This window comes from Hyperolius riggenbachi, chromosome 7 (assembly GCF_040937935.1).
Source record: "Hyperolius riggenbachi isolate aHypRig1 chromosome 7, aHypRig1.pri, whole genome shotgun sequence".
Taxonomy (NCBI): Eukaryota; Metazoa; Chordata; class Amphibia; order Anura; family Hyperoliidae; genus Hyperolius; species Hyperolius riggenbachi.
Window position 1 is genome coordinate 26,382,996 of NC_090652.1, and position 17,863 is coordinate 26,400,858.

The 17,863-nt window shown below is 44.2% G+C and overlaps 1 protein-coding gene across 4 annotated transcripts in view; it reads left to right on the top strand.

The window, feature by feature from the left end:
- LOC137524181 (putative methyltransferase DDB_G0268948) overlaps positions 1–11,253 on the top strand; it is a 28,742-nt gene extending 17,489 nt beyond the window's left edge. For all 4 annotated transcript variants that reach the window (XM_068243765.1, XM_068243764.1, XM_068243766.1 and 1 more), the window contains exons 5-8: positions 457–567; positions 6,317–6,417; positions 7,225–7,362; positions 10,987–11,253. In XM_068243765.1, the coding sequence (XP_068099866.1) occupies positions 457–567; positions 6,317–6,417; positions 7,225–7,362; positions 10,987–11,077 (441 nt within the window). In that variant the 3' untranslated portion in view covers positions 11,078–11,253. The remainder of the gene's footprint in view (positions 1–456; positions 568–6,316; positions 6,418–7,224; positions 7,363–10,986) is intronic.
- Positions 11,254–17,863: the final 6,610 nt, after the last annotated feature.

Sequence of the window (17,863 nt, forward strand, 5' to 3'; positions counted from 1 at the left end):
ATGTTCAGTCCCACAAAATCCAGAAAAACCCTACACTCTATGTACAGCCTTCAGGTCCTGAAGAGCCCACTCTCCATGCATGGCTTCCAAGTTCGAAGGGACTCTCTGTGTTTGGCCCCATAGAGTCCAGGAGAGCTCACATTCTGTGCATGGCTCCCAGGTCCAGAAGGAACTCCACCACCTCACCTATATGTTCAACTCCACAAAGTCCAGGAGAACCCCACACTCTATTCACAACTCTTGAAGAACTCCTAACTTCGTGTTTAGCACCCAGATCCAGAAGGACCTTTTACTCCATGCACAGACCCCAGGTCCAAACAACCCAAAGCATGTTGTGAAACCCTCAGGTTAGAAGGCAGGAGGACTTGGTTCACAGTCATATCTCAGGCAGAAGGACAAGGCAGGTCGCCTTGTTTTGCAAGACCATGTATAACGCCGGTGATGTTCTCTTTCCAGGTTGATCGGGTATTAAAGCCACGCGGGTGCCTGGCTTTCTACAGTTACCGCCCCCACATGGAGGTCCACTACAAGGACTGCTCGGAAGAGATGTCTAAAGTCTTCCGTGAGGTCAGCATTGAAGGCATCTTATAGCAGATTTGCACAGTGGACATCCTGTACATCTAATTGGTTATGTATTTTTTCACAAGAAAATTGGCCTATGGGACTTCATTGGGGTTACTGTGCTATACATAAGTGAATATCTAAAGTGATAAAATAAGTTATTTGTGATATCCAATACATTTTATTTGTAATCCATCAAAGGACCACTATCGCAAAAATCTTAAAATTTTAAATATATGTAAACACATACAGATAAGAAGTATGGTTCTTCCAGAGAAAAATGAGCCATCAATTACTTTTCTCCTATGTTGCTGTCACTTACAGCAGGTAGTAGAAATCTGACATTACCAATCTCCTCATGAGGGATTCTCAGGGTTTTCTTTATTTTCAAAAGCTCTTAGTGAATGGCAGTTGCTCCGTCCACCTGCCAAAAAAGTGTGCAGCGAGCAGGCAGGCTGGCCAGCATCTTTGTAAAAATTCCTTTTCAGGGAGTGTCTTTATAAAGGATAAAGGCAGAACGGCAAACTAAGCGATAACACATAAACTCAAAATCCAGGCTCCTCACCTTGAGCTAGGAGATTTAATCACTGATAGATTTAATGGGGAGGTGCTGGAAGGGGTGTGGCAAGCAAAACATCAAAATGAACTTTCGCACACTCCTGCAAATCCTCATGCGAATCCACTTACAAAAATCATGCAGCAATCAATGCTGTCCCTACAGCTAAGTTAAAAGATGGGATCTTCGTTTGTACAAGAATAAAGTTTCTTGCGTAGTCACATACACCGCGTAGAGGTAGCCCAGTGTCGTATGTGTCCTAACTCTGGCCCTGTAACATGCATAGCACAAACATGCACGCATTCAGCGCATCAAAACCTATATATGTAATAGGAGCACATATCCAGACTGCTAACCAACCAACCCCGTCACTGCCACATAACGCCAGTCCTGCACTCCCTTCACTTGCTACCTATAGAATGGAGGGTCCTATTCAAGATCGGCCTACTGACATTTAAATCCCTGAATAATCTAGGCCCTGGATACATGAAAGATATGTTGCAGCTGCGTAGCAATCCCCGCTTTCTCAGATCCACAGGTTCTAATAATCTAGTCATACCCAGAGTCCACTTGGAAACTTTTGGTCCCAGAGCCTTCTGTCATGCTGCCCCTACGTTTTGGAACTCCTTACCTCAACAGATCACGACAGCTCCATCCCTGGACGTGTTTAAATCCAGACTGAAAACCCACCTGTTCAGTTTGGCATTTGCAGAAATATAACTTTTGTTGTGTGAATACTTCATCCTACTAACTACTGAATCTGAGAGAGCCTAAGCGCTTTGAGTCCTATGGGAGAAAAGCGCTATAGAAATGTTATTGTAGTATTGTAGTATATCCTTAACTTCCTCCCGGGGACAGATCGTGCATCTAACTAATCCTGCAAGGGAGCTGCTAGTACCTACATACAGCATGTGCCATGCGAACACACCAGCAAGCTGTGTGTGCTCAGATCACTAACAGGGGAAGAGGGAGAGCACTAGATAAAATCCTCAAGCAGACCGTATGATCCGACTTCTGTGTCCTGGGTCACTGGATCAAAATTGCACCGGCCGGACTGGGGGAGATAAAGATTACAAAAGTGGCCTCTAAGTAACAAGACATTATGAAGTATTCGTGGGTATGCTTAAAGAGGAACTGTCACGAAAATCTTAAAATTTAAAACCCAGACAAATAAGAAGTACATTTCTCCCCAAGTAAAATGAGCCATAAATTACTTTCCTCCCATGTTGCTGCCACTTACAGTAAATAGTAGAAATCTAACATTACCGACAGATTTTGGACTAGCCCATCTTCTCATTGGGGGGTTCTCAGGGTGTTCTTTATTTTTAAAAGTTCTTAGTGAATGGCAGTTGCGCAGTCCAACTGCCAAAATAGTGTGCAGTGAGCAGGGAGGCTGGCCAGCATCTTTGTATTCATCATTTTCAGGGAATGTCTTTATTAAGAATAAAGACCATAATGAGAATCCCCCATAAAGAGATGGACTAGCCCAAAATCTGTTGGTAATGTCAGATTTCTACTACTTACTGTAATTGACAGCAACATAGGAGAAAAGTAATTTATGGCTCATTTTACTCTGGGAGAAATATACTTATTTGAATGTGTTTTAAATGTTAAGATTTTCGCTACAGTTCCTCTTTAAAGAGGAACTCCAGTGAAAATAATGTAATAAAAAAGTGCTTAATTTTTACAATAATTCTTTATAAATGATTTAGTCAGTGTTTGCCCGTTGTAAAATCTTTCCTCTCCCTGATATACATTCTGACATTTATCACATGGCGGCAACTTTACTGCTGGTGATGTCACTGGAAGGAGATGCTGCTTGCTTTTTTGGCAGTTGGAAACAGCTGTAAACAGCTATTTCCCGCAATGCAACGAGATTAACAGACAGGAAACTACCAGGACCATGGTAGTCAGAGTTTCCTGTGGGAGGGGTTTCACCACAATATCAGTCATACAGCGCCCCCTGATGGTCTGTTTGTGAAAAGGAATAGATTTCTCATGGGAAAGGGGGTATCAGCGACTAATTGGGATAAAGTTCAATTCTTGGTCACAGTTTCTCTTTAAATGCATATCCAGGAGCTCTGCTTAGAGTCCCTCTTAAAAACGTGTTCACGATTATATACATAGGACCAACTACCGTACATATATATATATATATATATATATATATATATATATATATATATATATATATTCTATCCTATAATATGCTGTGTCATGAGAATATGTAGACCAGGGGTCTCAAACTCGCGGGCCATTTGCGGCCCTCGATACAATATTTTGTGGCCCTCAACGGCAAAAGCTTCCTTATAGTTCGCTTCAGTGCTCCCAAGTAATCCGCCGCATCCCCGCCGCTAAACAAGGGCTGCAGAGCCCCCAAATCGCTCGGGGGGCAATCCGCCGGCATTTCCTGGAAGGGGCAGAGCTTTCAGCTTCAGCTCTGCCTCTCCTGACGTCAATCGCCGCCTCTCCCCGCTCCTCTCTGTGAAGGAAGAGTGAGAGGGGCGGGCAGAGGCGGCGATGCGCCATAATTGTGAAATTCCTTATGCGGCCCAGCCTCATCCTGACTTTGCCTCCTGAGGCCCCCAGGTAAATTGAGTTTGAGACCCCTGATGTAGACAGAACAATAGCTATAAAAGTCCACACATACAAGTCTAGTAGACTTCAGAAGTTGGGGGTAAAAATTCTGATCAATTCACAGAACCTGATGTGCCTAATAATTCATAATTGAAAACAGCTAGTGCTGCCACCACCTAATTACAGCGTACCTGAACACAGAACCTCCTCTTTGTTACGGCAGATACAAATCCTGCAAACAATCTGCACTGTGTCTGTTTCCTGCTTTCGCGGAAGAAGACATGGGGTTAACATCTTGTGTTTACAAATTATCTTCTCTGCTGAGGTAGCCAGCTGACACACCTGAGAGATCAAATTACAACTTGTGATCAGTCACAGAGGAGGGGGAGTTAGACAGGCTAAACTCTCTAAATACATACAGGGTGGATTCCTCCCTGTTTTCCTTCTGTGCGCTGCAAGAGTTCAGGTCCACTTTATATATTAATCAGGAGGATTAGCCATACTATGCCAGGGAAAAAGAACACATATATAGGTAGATAAATACTTGATCTACTTGCATAACACATGTATTGTACTGTCCACGTTTTGATTTCAGCGAATTTTATATAGTAAATGAAGAGAATTCTGTTCCTGATGGGAACCATGTCTTTTGGCCACAGTTTGAGGCTAAATACTGATGTAATTTCTTCCCTTAACTTTTGTTTCTTTTCTCCTCCAATCGCTGAGTCACCTCTGGCACAAGTGAGCAGGGGACCAGGTTTCAGCTAGTCAGCTAGGCAGGGAAATAAAGGGAAGAGGAGAAATAGATTATAGATAAAAAGAACCCCCAGCATGCAACTATTTGGCAATGGCAATTAAAAGGCCAGTGCTCTTAAGGTATATGATAACTCCAAACCATTACAGCAGAAAAAGTTTTGAATGCAGGTTTAGCATATTTATCACTTAATCCACTCAGACCAGTTGCTGTGGAAATTTGATTTTTATGGTGACAATACCGCTTTAAAGGGAACCAGAGACGAACGAGGATGAAAAATGGAAAAAGATTTTATATATACCTGGGGCTTCCTCCAGCCCCATCAGCCTGGATCGCTCCCATGCCTCCGTCCTCCGCTGCCTCTATCGCCGGTACCGGGTCCCGTCACTTCTGCTGGACGCGGCCAGTTGTACGCATCCACAGGGACTCCCTCCAGCTCGCCGGCGCCTGCTTTACGCCTGCGCAGTACGGAGGGAGCGCACTGCACTTGCATCGACTAGCCGAAATGACGGGACCCGGTACCAGCGGATAGAGGCAGCGGAGAAAGGCGGCGTGGGAGCGAACCAGGCTGATGGGGCTGGAGGAAGCCAAGGTATGTATAAATTTATTGTTTTATTTGTCTCTGGTTCTCTTTAATGGCTACATACGGTGTACACCTTGGAGGGACAAGGGGGGAGTTTTCCGGGAGCAGCACTACCACTGTTATCATGTTTGAATACGTATCTCTGAGTATAGGTTAAAAAAAATCTTTTTGGTGCCCACGCTCTAAACTGAACTCCCGAAGGCACTTTATTGACCTGAGGAAGCGGGAAGAGACCTGTGAAACGCTTTGTCTTTTTTTAAAACTGTGCTTGATTATACTGTAAACGATCTAAACCCTTGTTTTTCTGGGTTGGTTCATCTGGAGAGGTGAGATACCTCATGTACTTTATTTTTGTTTTTATAACATATACTCTGAGAGATGCATATTTTTGGGTGCCTCCACTTCTTCTACGCTGTTTCTAAAACAACCTTTCTCAACCTTTTAACCATGGGGGAACCCTGCAAATAGCTTTGGGATCTCGGGGAACTCCTGAAAATTATTTTTGGATCACAGGGAACCCCTGCATTTATTTGTTAGGAGGCATGGTCTTTAAAAGTAAGTGTAGCTGTTTATTTCACTACCCCCTATTACACTGCCTCTCATTATACGCTCTCCTTATCCTAGTGTTTTTTAGTGCTCATCATAATTCTAACCCTCAATTTAGTGCTTCCTTTTACCTCTGCACTTGTCACTCTCGCCGCTCCCCCGCCTCCTCTATGTCCACGCTCCCCGCCTGCGTCCCTCCCCGCTGATTGGAGGGAAGGGACGCATGCGGGGATCGGTGCTACAGAGGAGGCGGGGAAACGGCAAGAGTGACTGTGCAGAGGTAAACAGCCTGCTATCGACACGCTGCGTGTGGCCAGCACAGCTGTGTGATTTGGGGGATATGGGGGATAGCAGAGCGCCGGGAAGGGGGGGGGGGAGGTGGGGGGTTGGCCTGGAGGGAGACAGCATAGCAACAGAGGCTGGGCATTATATGCAGACCCAGCCTCTGTGTGCTAATAGGATTCTTAGTACCCACCTCGGGTTCTCTTTAATAGACTGCCACTGATTAGAGACAGCAAAACATTTAACCTACGTTGTGAATGTTTAAATATAAAAGAAATCCCTGGCATGCTTAAAACCAGGTCATTTTTTGGAGTAGGAGGATAAATATAATTGTTTATCTCATCGGTTTATTTTTCACCTTGAATTCGCTTTAAAAAACCTCAAGTAAATATGTTGTGTAACTGAAAAGATAAAGCTGTACGTGACCGTTGCTAAAACCTGCCCCTTTATTGTTCAGGTGGAGAAGATTCTGGCCCCGTATCAGCATGAGAAGGTCCATCATGTTAAGACCGGTTACGAGGAAATATTTGAAGCAATCCCTTATACAGACAAGAAAAGGTGCGGTATTTTTTAGTGTTTTCACACCTCTTTGTTTAACTGTCTTACAGCCTGTCTGTAAGGTGTATATCTAGACAAATACTAAAATTCTACAGCAGGCAGCCGTTATGTATATAATGCAAAGTGTACATGTGCTAGTTTATGCAGTTCAGCAGCAAAAGAGTTTATGGTCAGCTCAACTTCTTGGCTGCTGCCGGTCTGATCTGCAAGTGGCTTAAAGCTTTCAGCATAGCATCGCCTTCTACATTTTACAGATCAGGCGTCCCCAAACTTTTTTGGTCAAGGGCCAGGTCAAAATACTTCAGACTGGTGGGGGGCCGGAACATACATAAAATGATGTTGAAAAACATGACATTGTATCTAGGTATTGATTCCCCCCAATCATGCCTGGAGGATTACTACCAGCAGCAGCCATTCAGTCATGCGGTGCCTGGAGAACGTCTTTGAGCACCAGACAGTGAAGCATACCCAACCTGCCGTCCAGTTGGACAGCAGCATCACCTGATGCAGAATTGGATTGGAAGACAGCGAATGACTGCTCTCTGGCTTCTACAGTATGTGGATGGGTGGTGCCAGCACTGCTATTCTATATGTGGGCCACCGATATTTAATGGTGCAGTGGGCCACATCTATAAGTTATACATTATGTGTTTAGGGGCCAGGGAAAAAGCCTAGGGGGGCCGCATTCGGCCCGCGGGCCTTAGTTTGAGGACCACTGATATAGATCATTTTTGGTATTACTTAGACTGTTTATTCAGTGTTTACTCTGTACAGTTTTACAGTATTACATCTGTTTGCCCTTTGCAGGTTAGAAAAAGTGGTGACGAAGATCCCAATGTCTTTGGCAGCCGTCATGGGTCTCATTCAGACCTTCTCCATGTACCAGCTCTTCCTGGGGGCGGAGCCTGAAAAAGCACAGAAAATGGTACAAACAACTCAGGAAAAGTAAGTCAGTAAAGTCTTTAGTATATAACTCATGTGCTCACACTTGATTTTCATTGACCAGAATGAGTATTCATTGGCACACAGCAATTTTGAATAAACATTTACGTACAGATACGGCAATTTCGGCACAATGGCAACCAGCGCTTTCGGCAGTCCCGTAGACTGCAGCACTGTTATTACTGTGGGGCGTCTGAGCTTTTGATGTGGGAGAAGTGAGAAAGCAGGGCAAGTGATCTGAAGCAGCGGCAGGTTGTTTGATGTATTTCCTTTTCCTGTTTTCTCTTGTTGAAAAGGCAGATTAGTTAACCACTTCACCACTAAGGCTTAAAGGGTCACTTAAGGCTAAAAAAAGAGTTTTACTCCCCTGGGGCTTCTACCAGCCCTCTGCAGCTGTCCGGTGCCTACGCAGTCTCGCTCAGATCCTCCTGTCCACGCCAGGCCTAGGAACGAGTGATTCTTCACGTTCCTTGCCACAATAACACCCTCTATACTGCTATTGTGGCCAGGAACGGAAGGATCACTCGTTTTTCCAGGCCTGTCGCCGAAAACGGAAGTAGCTGCTGGCGGGGACAGGAGGATCCGAGCGAGACTGCGTGGCAAGGGACAGCTGCAGGGGGCTGGTAGAAGCCCCAGGTGAGTAAGATTTTTCTCCAGTCGGACTCCAAGCGCTCAAGAGCTGCAGTCACTATGTTGCGCTCAAGAGACCACCCTGCAGTGTTGGGGAGTCTTGCCTTAAAGAGACTCTGAAGAGAGAATAAATCTCGCTTCAGAGCTCATAGTTAGCAGGGGCACGTGTGCCCCTGCTAAAACGCTGCTATCCCGCGGCTAAACAGGGGTCCCTTCACCCCCAAACCCACCCCCGCAAGACTTGGTCGCAAGTTGGTCGTAAATCTTCTTCTTCCTGGAGGCAGGGCTAACGGCTGCAGCCCTGCCTCCAGTCGCGTCTATCAGACGCGCATCGCCGCCTCTCCCCCGCCCCTCTCAGTGAAGGAAGACTGAGAGGGGCGGGGGAGAGGCGGAGATACGTGTCTGACAGACGCGCGTGGGGCAGGGCTGCGGCGGTTAGCCCTGCCCCAACCAGGAAGCGCTCCCCCGCTGCACTGAGGGGATTTGGGGGTGAAGGAACCCCCGTTAAGCCACGGGATAGCGGCGGTTTAGCAGGGGCACACATGCCCCTGCTATCTATGAGGTCTGAAGCGAGATTTATTCTCGCTTCAGACTCTCTTTAAACTCCTTACTGAATAGGTACTGACCCTTGCCAGTATTTGAACCCTGGTCTGCCATGTAAAAGGCGGTGCCCTTAATCGGTACACTATCCAGCCACTCTAAACTAATGTCCAGGTCCCGGCCAAGCACCATTATAAGTACATGGGAGTAACACTTGGTATAGTATACTCTGATATACTAAACCTCTGGAAATAGTTAACTTAAACATATGTTTCCTGCTCCCTTGGAGTTCACTATAAAAGTATAATAGAACTTCTTTTATTGTAAATATGTTTTTTGGCCCCTGCGGTATCCTGTATCCCTCTATAGTGGAAAGTGGGCGGCTGCATGCGCCATATGTCAGAGGAGACCCATGAGCCATGGGCAGGCTGACAGCAAATTGTAGCCTGCTTGCTATCTGTACACTACTCTGGGCCTGCATGGATTACCTCAAAAGCACCAGCCAGTGAGACCTATGCTGCTCCCTGATTACTGAGGGAATTGCCTGTCACCTGTGACCTGCTTGTGCATGGCTGCAATACTACAGTATCATCCAGGCTGCACAGAAATATGAACAGAAGAGCACACTATAAGTACTGTAACTGGTGAGACCTATGCTTCCTGTGCAAGCTCTTGCATGATTATTCCATGTAAATCCCTGCATTTTTGAACACTGTGCATTTTTGATCTAGCTTAGACACTGTCTGTGCTCGCTTGCTGAACATTGAAAAGAAAAAATGACTCCCAATTATTGACTGAATGTACTACAGGGTCACTTAAGGCAGTTAAAAAAAAATGAGTTTTACTCACCTGGGGCTTCCACCAGCCCCCTGCAGCTGTCCGGTGCCCACACAGCCTCCCTTGGATCCTCCTGTCCCCGCCGGCGGCTACTTCCGGTTTCAGCGACAGGCCTGGGAGCGCAAGTGATTTTTCGCGTTCTGGCCGCAATAGCGCCCTCTATACTGCTATTGTGGCCAGGAAAACGAAGAATCACTCACATTCCCAGGCCTCTCGGTGCCTGTCACCAAAACCGGAAGTTGCTGCCGGCGGGGACAGGAGGATCCGAGTGAGACTGCGTGGGCACGATACAGCTGCAGGGGGCTGGTGGAAGCCCCAGGTGAGTAAAACTCTTTTTTTTTACTGCCTTAAGTGTGCCTTTAAGTGCTTGAGCATGACAATTTCTGATAGTTAACTTCTGCTATAGTAAACCACTTTTCCCGCTCCCTTGGAGTGTACTATAAAGGGGTTCTACTGTATCTTGTTTTATTTTGTCTTTTGTTTTTTTGCCACCAAATAGGCTTTCTTTGGGTGGTACAAATTGAAAAAAAATATTATTTTTCAGTTTTAGACCGCTATAGTATTAAAATAAAATATGCTACTGTGGATAAAACCCACACATTTTATTTGCCCATTGTCCCGGTTATTACGTTTAAAATTTGTCCCTAGTACAATGTATGGCGACAATATTTTATTTGGAAATAAAGGTGTATTTTTTCAGGTTTGTGTCCATCACTAATTACAAGCCTTTATTTGCAAAATATTTATGTATTTTTTTGTATACAATTTTTTTTGGGGGGTGACTACAGGAGAGTGGGGGAGGTGAGGGTTTAATTTTAATGAGAATTCATGTATTTTTATTTAATATAATGTATGTAGGGTGTAATCTACTATTACTATTTGGCCACTAGGTGCCCCCCCTAATGTGGTGTGTGTGGTTTGGTGTGTGTGTGTGTGTGTGTGTGTGTGTGTGTGTGTGTGTGTGTGTGTGTGTGTGTGTGTGTTTTCACTTTAATTTTTATTAATAACCACCTGTATCTCATTGATGCTGGTTATCATTGATCACAGTTCTGATTCACTGATTACTGAAGTACTCTGCCGCGTGGTGGTGGGGCATCCTGGGTGCGCGCATAAGTGTGCACCGCGCATTACAGGCTGAAGAGGAACATCTACGCCTCTGGAATGGGTTCAGTCTTCCCGCAGGGCGTAGATATACTGTCACAAACGCTGCTATTGGTTAACAAGCATAATGCAAAAACAAGAAAATTGCACTAAAAAAAGCAATTAAAAACACATTTTTACACATGGACAAGTGTGCTCCCATGTATGCACCGATGAAGGCAAATGCAGGACCACAGATTTCTTGTTCATCTGTAAGAGACCGAATTAGAAAACCTACAGACCAGAAATAGGAAAACAAATCCTTGTTGTCCCCCATGATATCTGTACATGCTTCCAGCCATTTTTGACACAGGTTTATTTTAATTTGAAGGTGTTTACCTCTTGGTGTGATCACATGACCTCTTGATCACATTACCGCTTGGTGTGATCACATGACCTCTTGGAGTGATCACATGACCTCGTCGAGTGTTCACATGACCTCTTTGAGTCATCACATGGTGAATCTTGGTTCTGTTGCAGGTTCCTCCAGATTATGGGCGTGACCTCCACGGATACGGAAGTTGAGGTGTGGATGTTTAACGTCTTGGTGCTGGCTGCCAAACCGCAGTGATTATGAGGCTGCTGAAATGGAAGCTCTGCTGTGGAAATCGGTGCCGGCTGAACAAGAGTATTTTATCAGGTCTACATAGAAAATTTCAGTATGTATAAAAAAAAAGTATTGCACTAAAACCTTTGTATTTTTCTTGTATTCACACACAATGTTTATTAAAGAGAAATGATAAAATATTGGCTACCCTGCCTGTTTTTTTTTTTCACTGCATCACATTCACATCCCCTTCACTGAGGCAGCATTTACTATGTATCTTGCCTATGCTGCTACAACCTAAGCTTTGATAGTTTTCCTTTAAATTGATGTCAACTGTCTACAAACTGAAAGAGAAACTTTACTGAATGTGACTTAAATGGAACCTAAAGTGAGAGGGATATGGGGGCTGCCATATATATTTCATTGTAGACAATTGCCTGACATACTGCTCTCTTTCACATTAGTAGTGTCTGAAGCACACACCTGGAACAAGCATGCAGCTAATCCAGTCAGACTTCAGTCAGAGCACCTGATCTGCATGCTTGTTCAGGGTCTATGGCTAAATGTATTGGGGCAGAAGATCAGCATACGAGAGGATTCGCCGCTGGGAGACTTGGGTACAGCCGGTATGGCTTATCCAGCTCCTGCATACGTTCCCGGCGGTGGTAAATACTATTCCCCCTCCAGGCCGCCATGGGGCAATTGCTGGAGGCCGAATTATAGTGCTTTATAAGTAACTTCAGCTTCGTCTTCTGACAGCTTTGACAGTGCTGAAGTTACTCCCTGTGCGCCGCTATAGCTGTAATTCCTATTACGGTCTATGGTGGCGCCGGCAGTGCCCAAGTCTCCTGCGCTGGATTGGAAGTGTTCGGAGGATCAGCAGGACAGCCAAGCTGTTATAAAGAAATATGTCAGCCTCCACATCCCTCTCACTACAGGTGACCTTTAATGAATAAATTGCTTATTTTTTGTAATATTCATATTCAAATTATTTAGTCAGTGTTTGCCTATTGTAAAAACTTTCCTCACCCTTATTTACATACTTTATGCTGGCAGGTGCATTACTGCAGGACGTTTACTTGTTGTGTGTTCTGAAGTGATCAGAAATAACACCTGGTCTCCCAGAGTGCTCTGGGGCTGAAGGTTTCATGATGTCATAGCCTAGGCTAAGCATCACTGGGAGGGTGGGGTTTCGCACCAATATTCAGCAATTTATAGATCTAGGAAAGTGTATCTGATGATGAAATCAGGATCTTTAGCATAGAATTGGGTATCCTGAATAAAGTTTTCATTCTACTATATGTTGTTGTTGTGGTGCCTCTTGAAGACTTCAGAAGATCTGATGGACTTTTTCTTTCTTAAAGGGTACCCTAGGCGTCATGTGACATGACGAGACAAACATATGTATGTACAGGGCAAAATATATCAATTACCAGGCGGTTTTACTTGTCTTATTTTGCTGTCTGAAAGAGTTAATTTCTAGGCATGGAAGTGACAGCTTCTGTCTTGTCGGTATCTTGTCGGGAATACAGTAAACATCACTGATAAGCAAATAACAGCCATAAAAGTTTTCCTGGCAGAATACAACTTCTGAGGGCAGGGGGGAGAGAGAAAAAGATCAACAGTTTATGTATTTTCATTTATGAACACTTAATAGGCTGCCACTAAGCAGAGACTAAAAAAAAAGTTCAATCTATGCTGTAAATGTTAAAATATAAAATAAAACCATGGGATATCTTAAAGTCATTTTTAGAAGTAAAAGGATAAATACAATTGATTATCTCAGTTTATTTTCACCTCAGGTTAACTTTAAAGATTTAGACCCTGTTCACAGTGGTCAGCTACATTGCAGAATAATTCTGCATGTCCACTCACCTCCCATACAATTCTATGGGCCTGTTCACAGAACTGCGTTGTAACTGATCACATTATTATAACTTGCTGCATGCAGGCTTTGTACAACAGTCTAACACTCATTATGAAGCCTTCTAACCTGTGCGTTATGCAACTGACCACTGCGCACTTAAGCTGGCCACTAACGGTCCAATTTCTAGCGAAAAATCGTTAGAGCGATCAGAAATTCTGATCGGATTGGTTGTAAATAATCTCCATTGATGAACACAATCGATTATGAACGAGTGAAAAAAATGTCGCCCGAATGAATTTTCGTCGAACGAAAATTTGGATTTTCTTGGTGGTCGTGATAGATAGGAAGCAATGATTGGTTAGTTGATGGTGTAGTGAACGATTTGTCATCCGATCAGAATTTCTGATCGCTCGAACGATTTTTCGCTAGAAATTGGACCGTTAGTGGCCAGCTTTAGCCTCAGGCTTTCTCCCACATGGTCCAAACATTCCAAACAAAAACTGGATTTTGGAATGTTAGGACCAGGCAAAGAAGTTTTGAATCAGGATGATACCATTTATTGGCTAACTTAGAGATGGATAAACAGTGAGCTTTCGACTTATAAAAAGCCTTCGTCGGACTGGTTCCTGACGAAAACTGAAAAACACAGCTTATATACACTGACATACAGAGGAGAAACATTCTTTAGCAAACATAAATGTAATTAGATGCCTTAACTGTTACTGAGGAGGCTTTCCCAGGCATCCTGGCTAAATTGATAAGATCAATAGAATCCTCAACATGACATAAAGCAGACTCTGGTGATGAAGAGACATCGTAAATTCCGAATTCAAATGGTAACTGGCCTGGTTACATGCACCATTAATTCTAAGCTTAAAGAGTAACTGTCAGGCTGCAGAAGCTAATTTAAACCTCTATTCTCCTGTGTTAAACAGTTTAGAAGGAAGCCCAAAAGCCATTAGTGAAGATAAAAATCTCAGTTACCTTTGATGTGTGCTTATCAGCAAGTCTGTTATAGACCCATAAGGACGCAAGCCGCATACTAAACTGCAAAGCATTCTGGGGCTCTCCCCTCGGCTGCTAATGAGACGTTACAGAAACTTCTAATCAGTCCAGCTGGTAGCACTGATAAATCTCAGGGCAGAGTACTCTGCAGGAGTCAGCTATTGTTCCTAGCCACATGGCTCATTAATATTCACTGCACACTGTGTTGTTCAAGTAGGAGCTTTTCTGTGATCAGGAAGCAGGCAGGACATGACGACACATTAGACAGAAAAACATGGAGCCTGCCATGAGCTGTCAGGAGCATCTATCTCTGCATATACTATATACAAATTCTGTGAAATCCAAACGTGGACAGTGAAATACATATGTAATGTAAGTACAGCCAATCTTTAGCTACTGATATATGTGTTTATTTTCTCTGAGACCTTATACCTAACAGCTCCTCTTTAAGAGAATTGTGGCATTTAAAGCCAGCACCTGAAAGCAAATAAAATGAATAGTGACAGTGAATTCCATCTTACACAGCATATGGCACAAAAATGAATGAAAAGATAGAAAAATTAAAATTAAAAAATTGTGGCATTTAAAACCCATCGTACCAGCACAAGAAGTTAGAGTCCTTGTTTAAACCATCTTCTACAGTTTTGAACCAATGTATAAACTTAGTTTCTTGTGTTAGTCTCATGTTTCCCGATTTGAAGCCACCCATTAATACAGTGACGCAAAATCGCTTAAACTGTGTCTAGGTAAAGAAAAGTGTGTTGGTATTGGGAGATCAGTATATTTTGTAATATCCTTTTTCCTGCTGTTAATAGTGAATCTGTGGTGTGTCATGCGATCACGCAGTGGTTGACTTGTTTCTCCCACATAAATTCCTTTGGGGCATTTTGCACACATGATCACACATGATTAGGACCAGGTGGGAGACTGGTGTATTAAAACATGTGGTAATAGAAATGGAAGTCTACAAAACTTGATAAATTAGGGGTTGGTGGACTGACTATGGGGAAGTAAATTTACCAAACGACTATACCTTTATTTCGGTACAACTGAAGAAGCTGTGCTGAACACATTCAAGTGGTGTTGGAATCCTCATTAACCTCTTTAGCAGAAACCTCATATCAGGCACAGGCCAGAAATCCACAGCTCAGAGCGGTAACCCCGATCCTGACTCGGGGTAGCTGCTGGGAGGTATAGGCAGAGCCCATGCGCGCAGCGGGCATTTGTAACTCACCTCCCCCGGGATTTCGAAGCTGGCAGCCATTCTTCTTCTGGTCCTCGGAGACTCTGTATCCCTCGGGTGAGATCGCCGTTTGTCATCATCGTGACAGCTGGCAATCTCGCTATAGGGATCCAGCACCACCCAGAGGTGGAATGTAGAATTGCAGCACTGGACCCCAGGGACATGAGTAAGTGCAGGGGCTTCTGCAGAACTCACGGCAGGATGATTTTTTTTCCCCTGCTTTTAGGGCTAAAAGTGTGTGAAAAAAACGCTTTTACACCCTAAATTCCAGAAATAATCATAGCGTCAGGGAGGTTAACTAAAATGCAAAGACAAGTATTATGGAATGGACACATATCTCAGATAGATTGATGAAGGCCGGCTTTTAATCACAGGTGAGGAATTTGACCTTAATTCAGTGCTACGCTCTAAATGATATATCAGACATGCAGAATAAGGCTGCATTTTTCTAACAGTTACATAAAATACTAAGCAGGGTTAAGAACAAAGGTACTACATAAGGATCTGGGATGTACTAGACATAAATTGGGGATAAATTCTACAGAGTTGCAGAGCTGCAGTGCTGGCTACAGTGAGTTAATCTGTCAGCAGTAGCCCAGGTGGGTGGGGATCAGCTCTGTGCTCACAGAAAAAGACTGGCTGTTGTCTCCTCCCATCGCCAGTGTGACTTCCTCCTGTGAATGATGAGTGCATAGAGCAGTGGTCCTCAAACTAAGGCCCGCCGGCCGAATGTGACCCCCTGAGGCTTTTTTACCGCCCCCACCCCCCACCACACACAAAATGTATTATAGAGGCGGTCAACTACATAGTGAATTATTGGTGGTCTGCATATTGAATGAAGCCAGAAAGCAGAGATTCGCTGGTTACCAATCAAATTCCACATCAGGTGACACTGCTGTCCAATTGGGCTACAGGTTGTCACCTGGGTATGCTTCACTGTCTGGCTCGCAAAGACTTCTTCATCATTTCAAGTATACTCCGGCCCCCCAGCAGTCTGAAGTATGTTAACCCGGCCCTCCACCCAAAACGTTTGGGGACCCTTGGCATAGAGGGCAGGAGTAAGAACAGTACATGGGATATCTCCTGCCCCTCAACTCCCTGAACTGTTTATGAGTGGGACTGCCCTGATAGGTATTCATTCCTTTTATACAGTGGGTTGCAAAAGTATTCGGCCCCCTTGAAGTTTTCCACATTTTGTCACATTACTGCCACAAACATGAATCAATTTTATTGGAATTCCACATGAAAGACCAATACAAAGTGGTGTACACGTGAAAAGTGGAACGAAAATCATACATGATTCCACACATTTTTTACAAATAAATAACTGCAAAGTGGTGTGTGCGTAATTATTCAGCCCCCTTTGATCTGAGTGCAGTCAGTTGCCTATAGACATTGCCTGATGAGTGCTAATGACTAAATAGAGTGTACCTGTGTGTAATCTAATGTCAGTACAAGTACAGCTGCTCTATGAGGGCCTCAGAGGTTGTCTAAGAGAATATTGGGAGCAAAAACACTGTGAAGTCCAAAAAACAGACAAAACAGGTCAGGGATCAAGTTATTGAGAAATGTAAAGCAGGCTTAGGCTATTAAATTATTTCCAAAGCCTTGACCATCCCACGGAGCACTGTTCAAGTGATCATTCAGAAATGGAAGGAGTATGGCACAACTGTAAACCTACCAAGACAAGGCCGTCCACCTAAACTCACAGGCCGAACAAGGAGAGCGCTGATCAGAAATGCAGTCAAGAGGCCCATGGTGACTCTGGACGAGCTGCAGAGATCTACAGCTCAGGTGGGAGACTCTGTCCATAGGACAACTATTAGTCATGCACTGTACAAAGTTGGCCTTTATGGAAGAGTGGCAAGAAGAAAGGCATTGGTAACAGAAAGCATAAGAAGTCCCGTTTGCAGTTTGCCACAAGCCATGTGGTGGACACAACAACAATGTGGAAGAAGGTGCTCTGGTCAGATGAGACCAAAATGGAACTTTTTGGCCAAAATGCAAAACTCTGTGTGTGGCGGAAAACTAACACTGCACAGCACTCTGAACACACCATCCCCACTGTCAAATGTGGTGGCAGCATCATGCTCTGGGGGTGCATCTCTTCAGCAGGGACAGGGAAGCTGGTCAGAGTTGATGGGAAGATGGATGGAGCCAAATACAGGGGAATCGTGGAAGAAAACCTCTTGGAGACTGCAAAAGACTTGAGACTGGGGCGGAGGTTCACCTTCCAGCAGGACAACGACCCTAAACTTAACGCCAGGGCAACAAAGGAATGGTTTAAAACAAAACATATCTATGTGTTAGAATGGCCCAGTCAAAGTCCAGATCTAGATCCAATCGAGAATCTGTGGCAAGATCTGAAAACTGCTGTTCACAAACGCTGTCCATTAAATCTGACTGAGCTGGAGCTGCTTTGCAAAGAAGAATGGGCAAGGATTTCAGTCTCTAGATGTACAAAGCTGGTAGAGACATACCCTAAAAGACTGGCAGCTGTAATTGCAGCAAAAGGTGGTTCTACAAAGTATTGACTCAGGGGGCTGAATAATTACGCACACCCCACTTTGCAGTTATTGATTTGTAAAAAATGTTTAGAATCATGTATGAGTTTCGTTCCACTTTTAACGTGTACACCACTTTGTGTTGGTCTTTCGCGTGGAATTCCAATAAGATTGATTCATGTTTGTGGCAG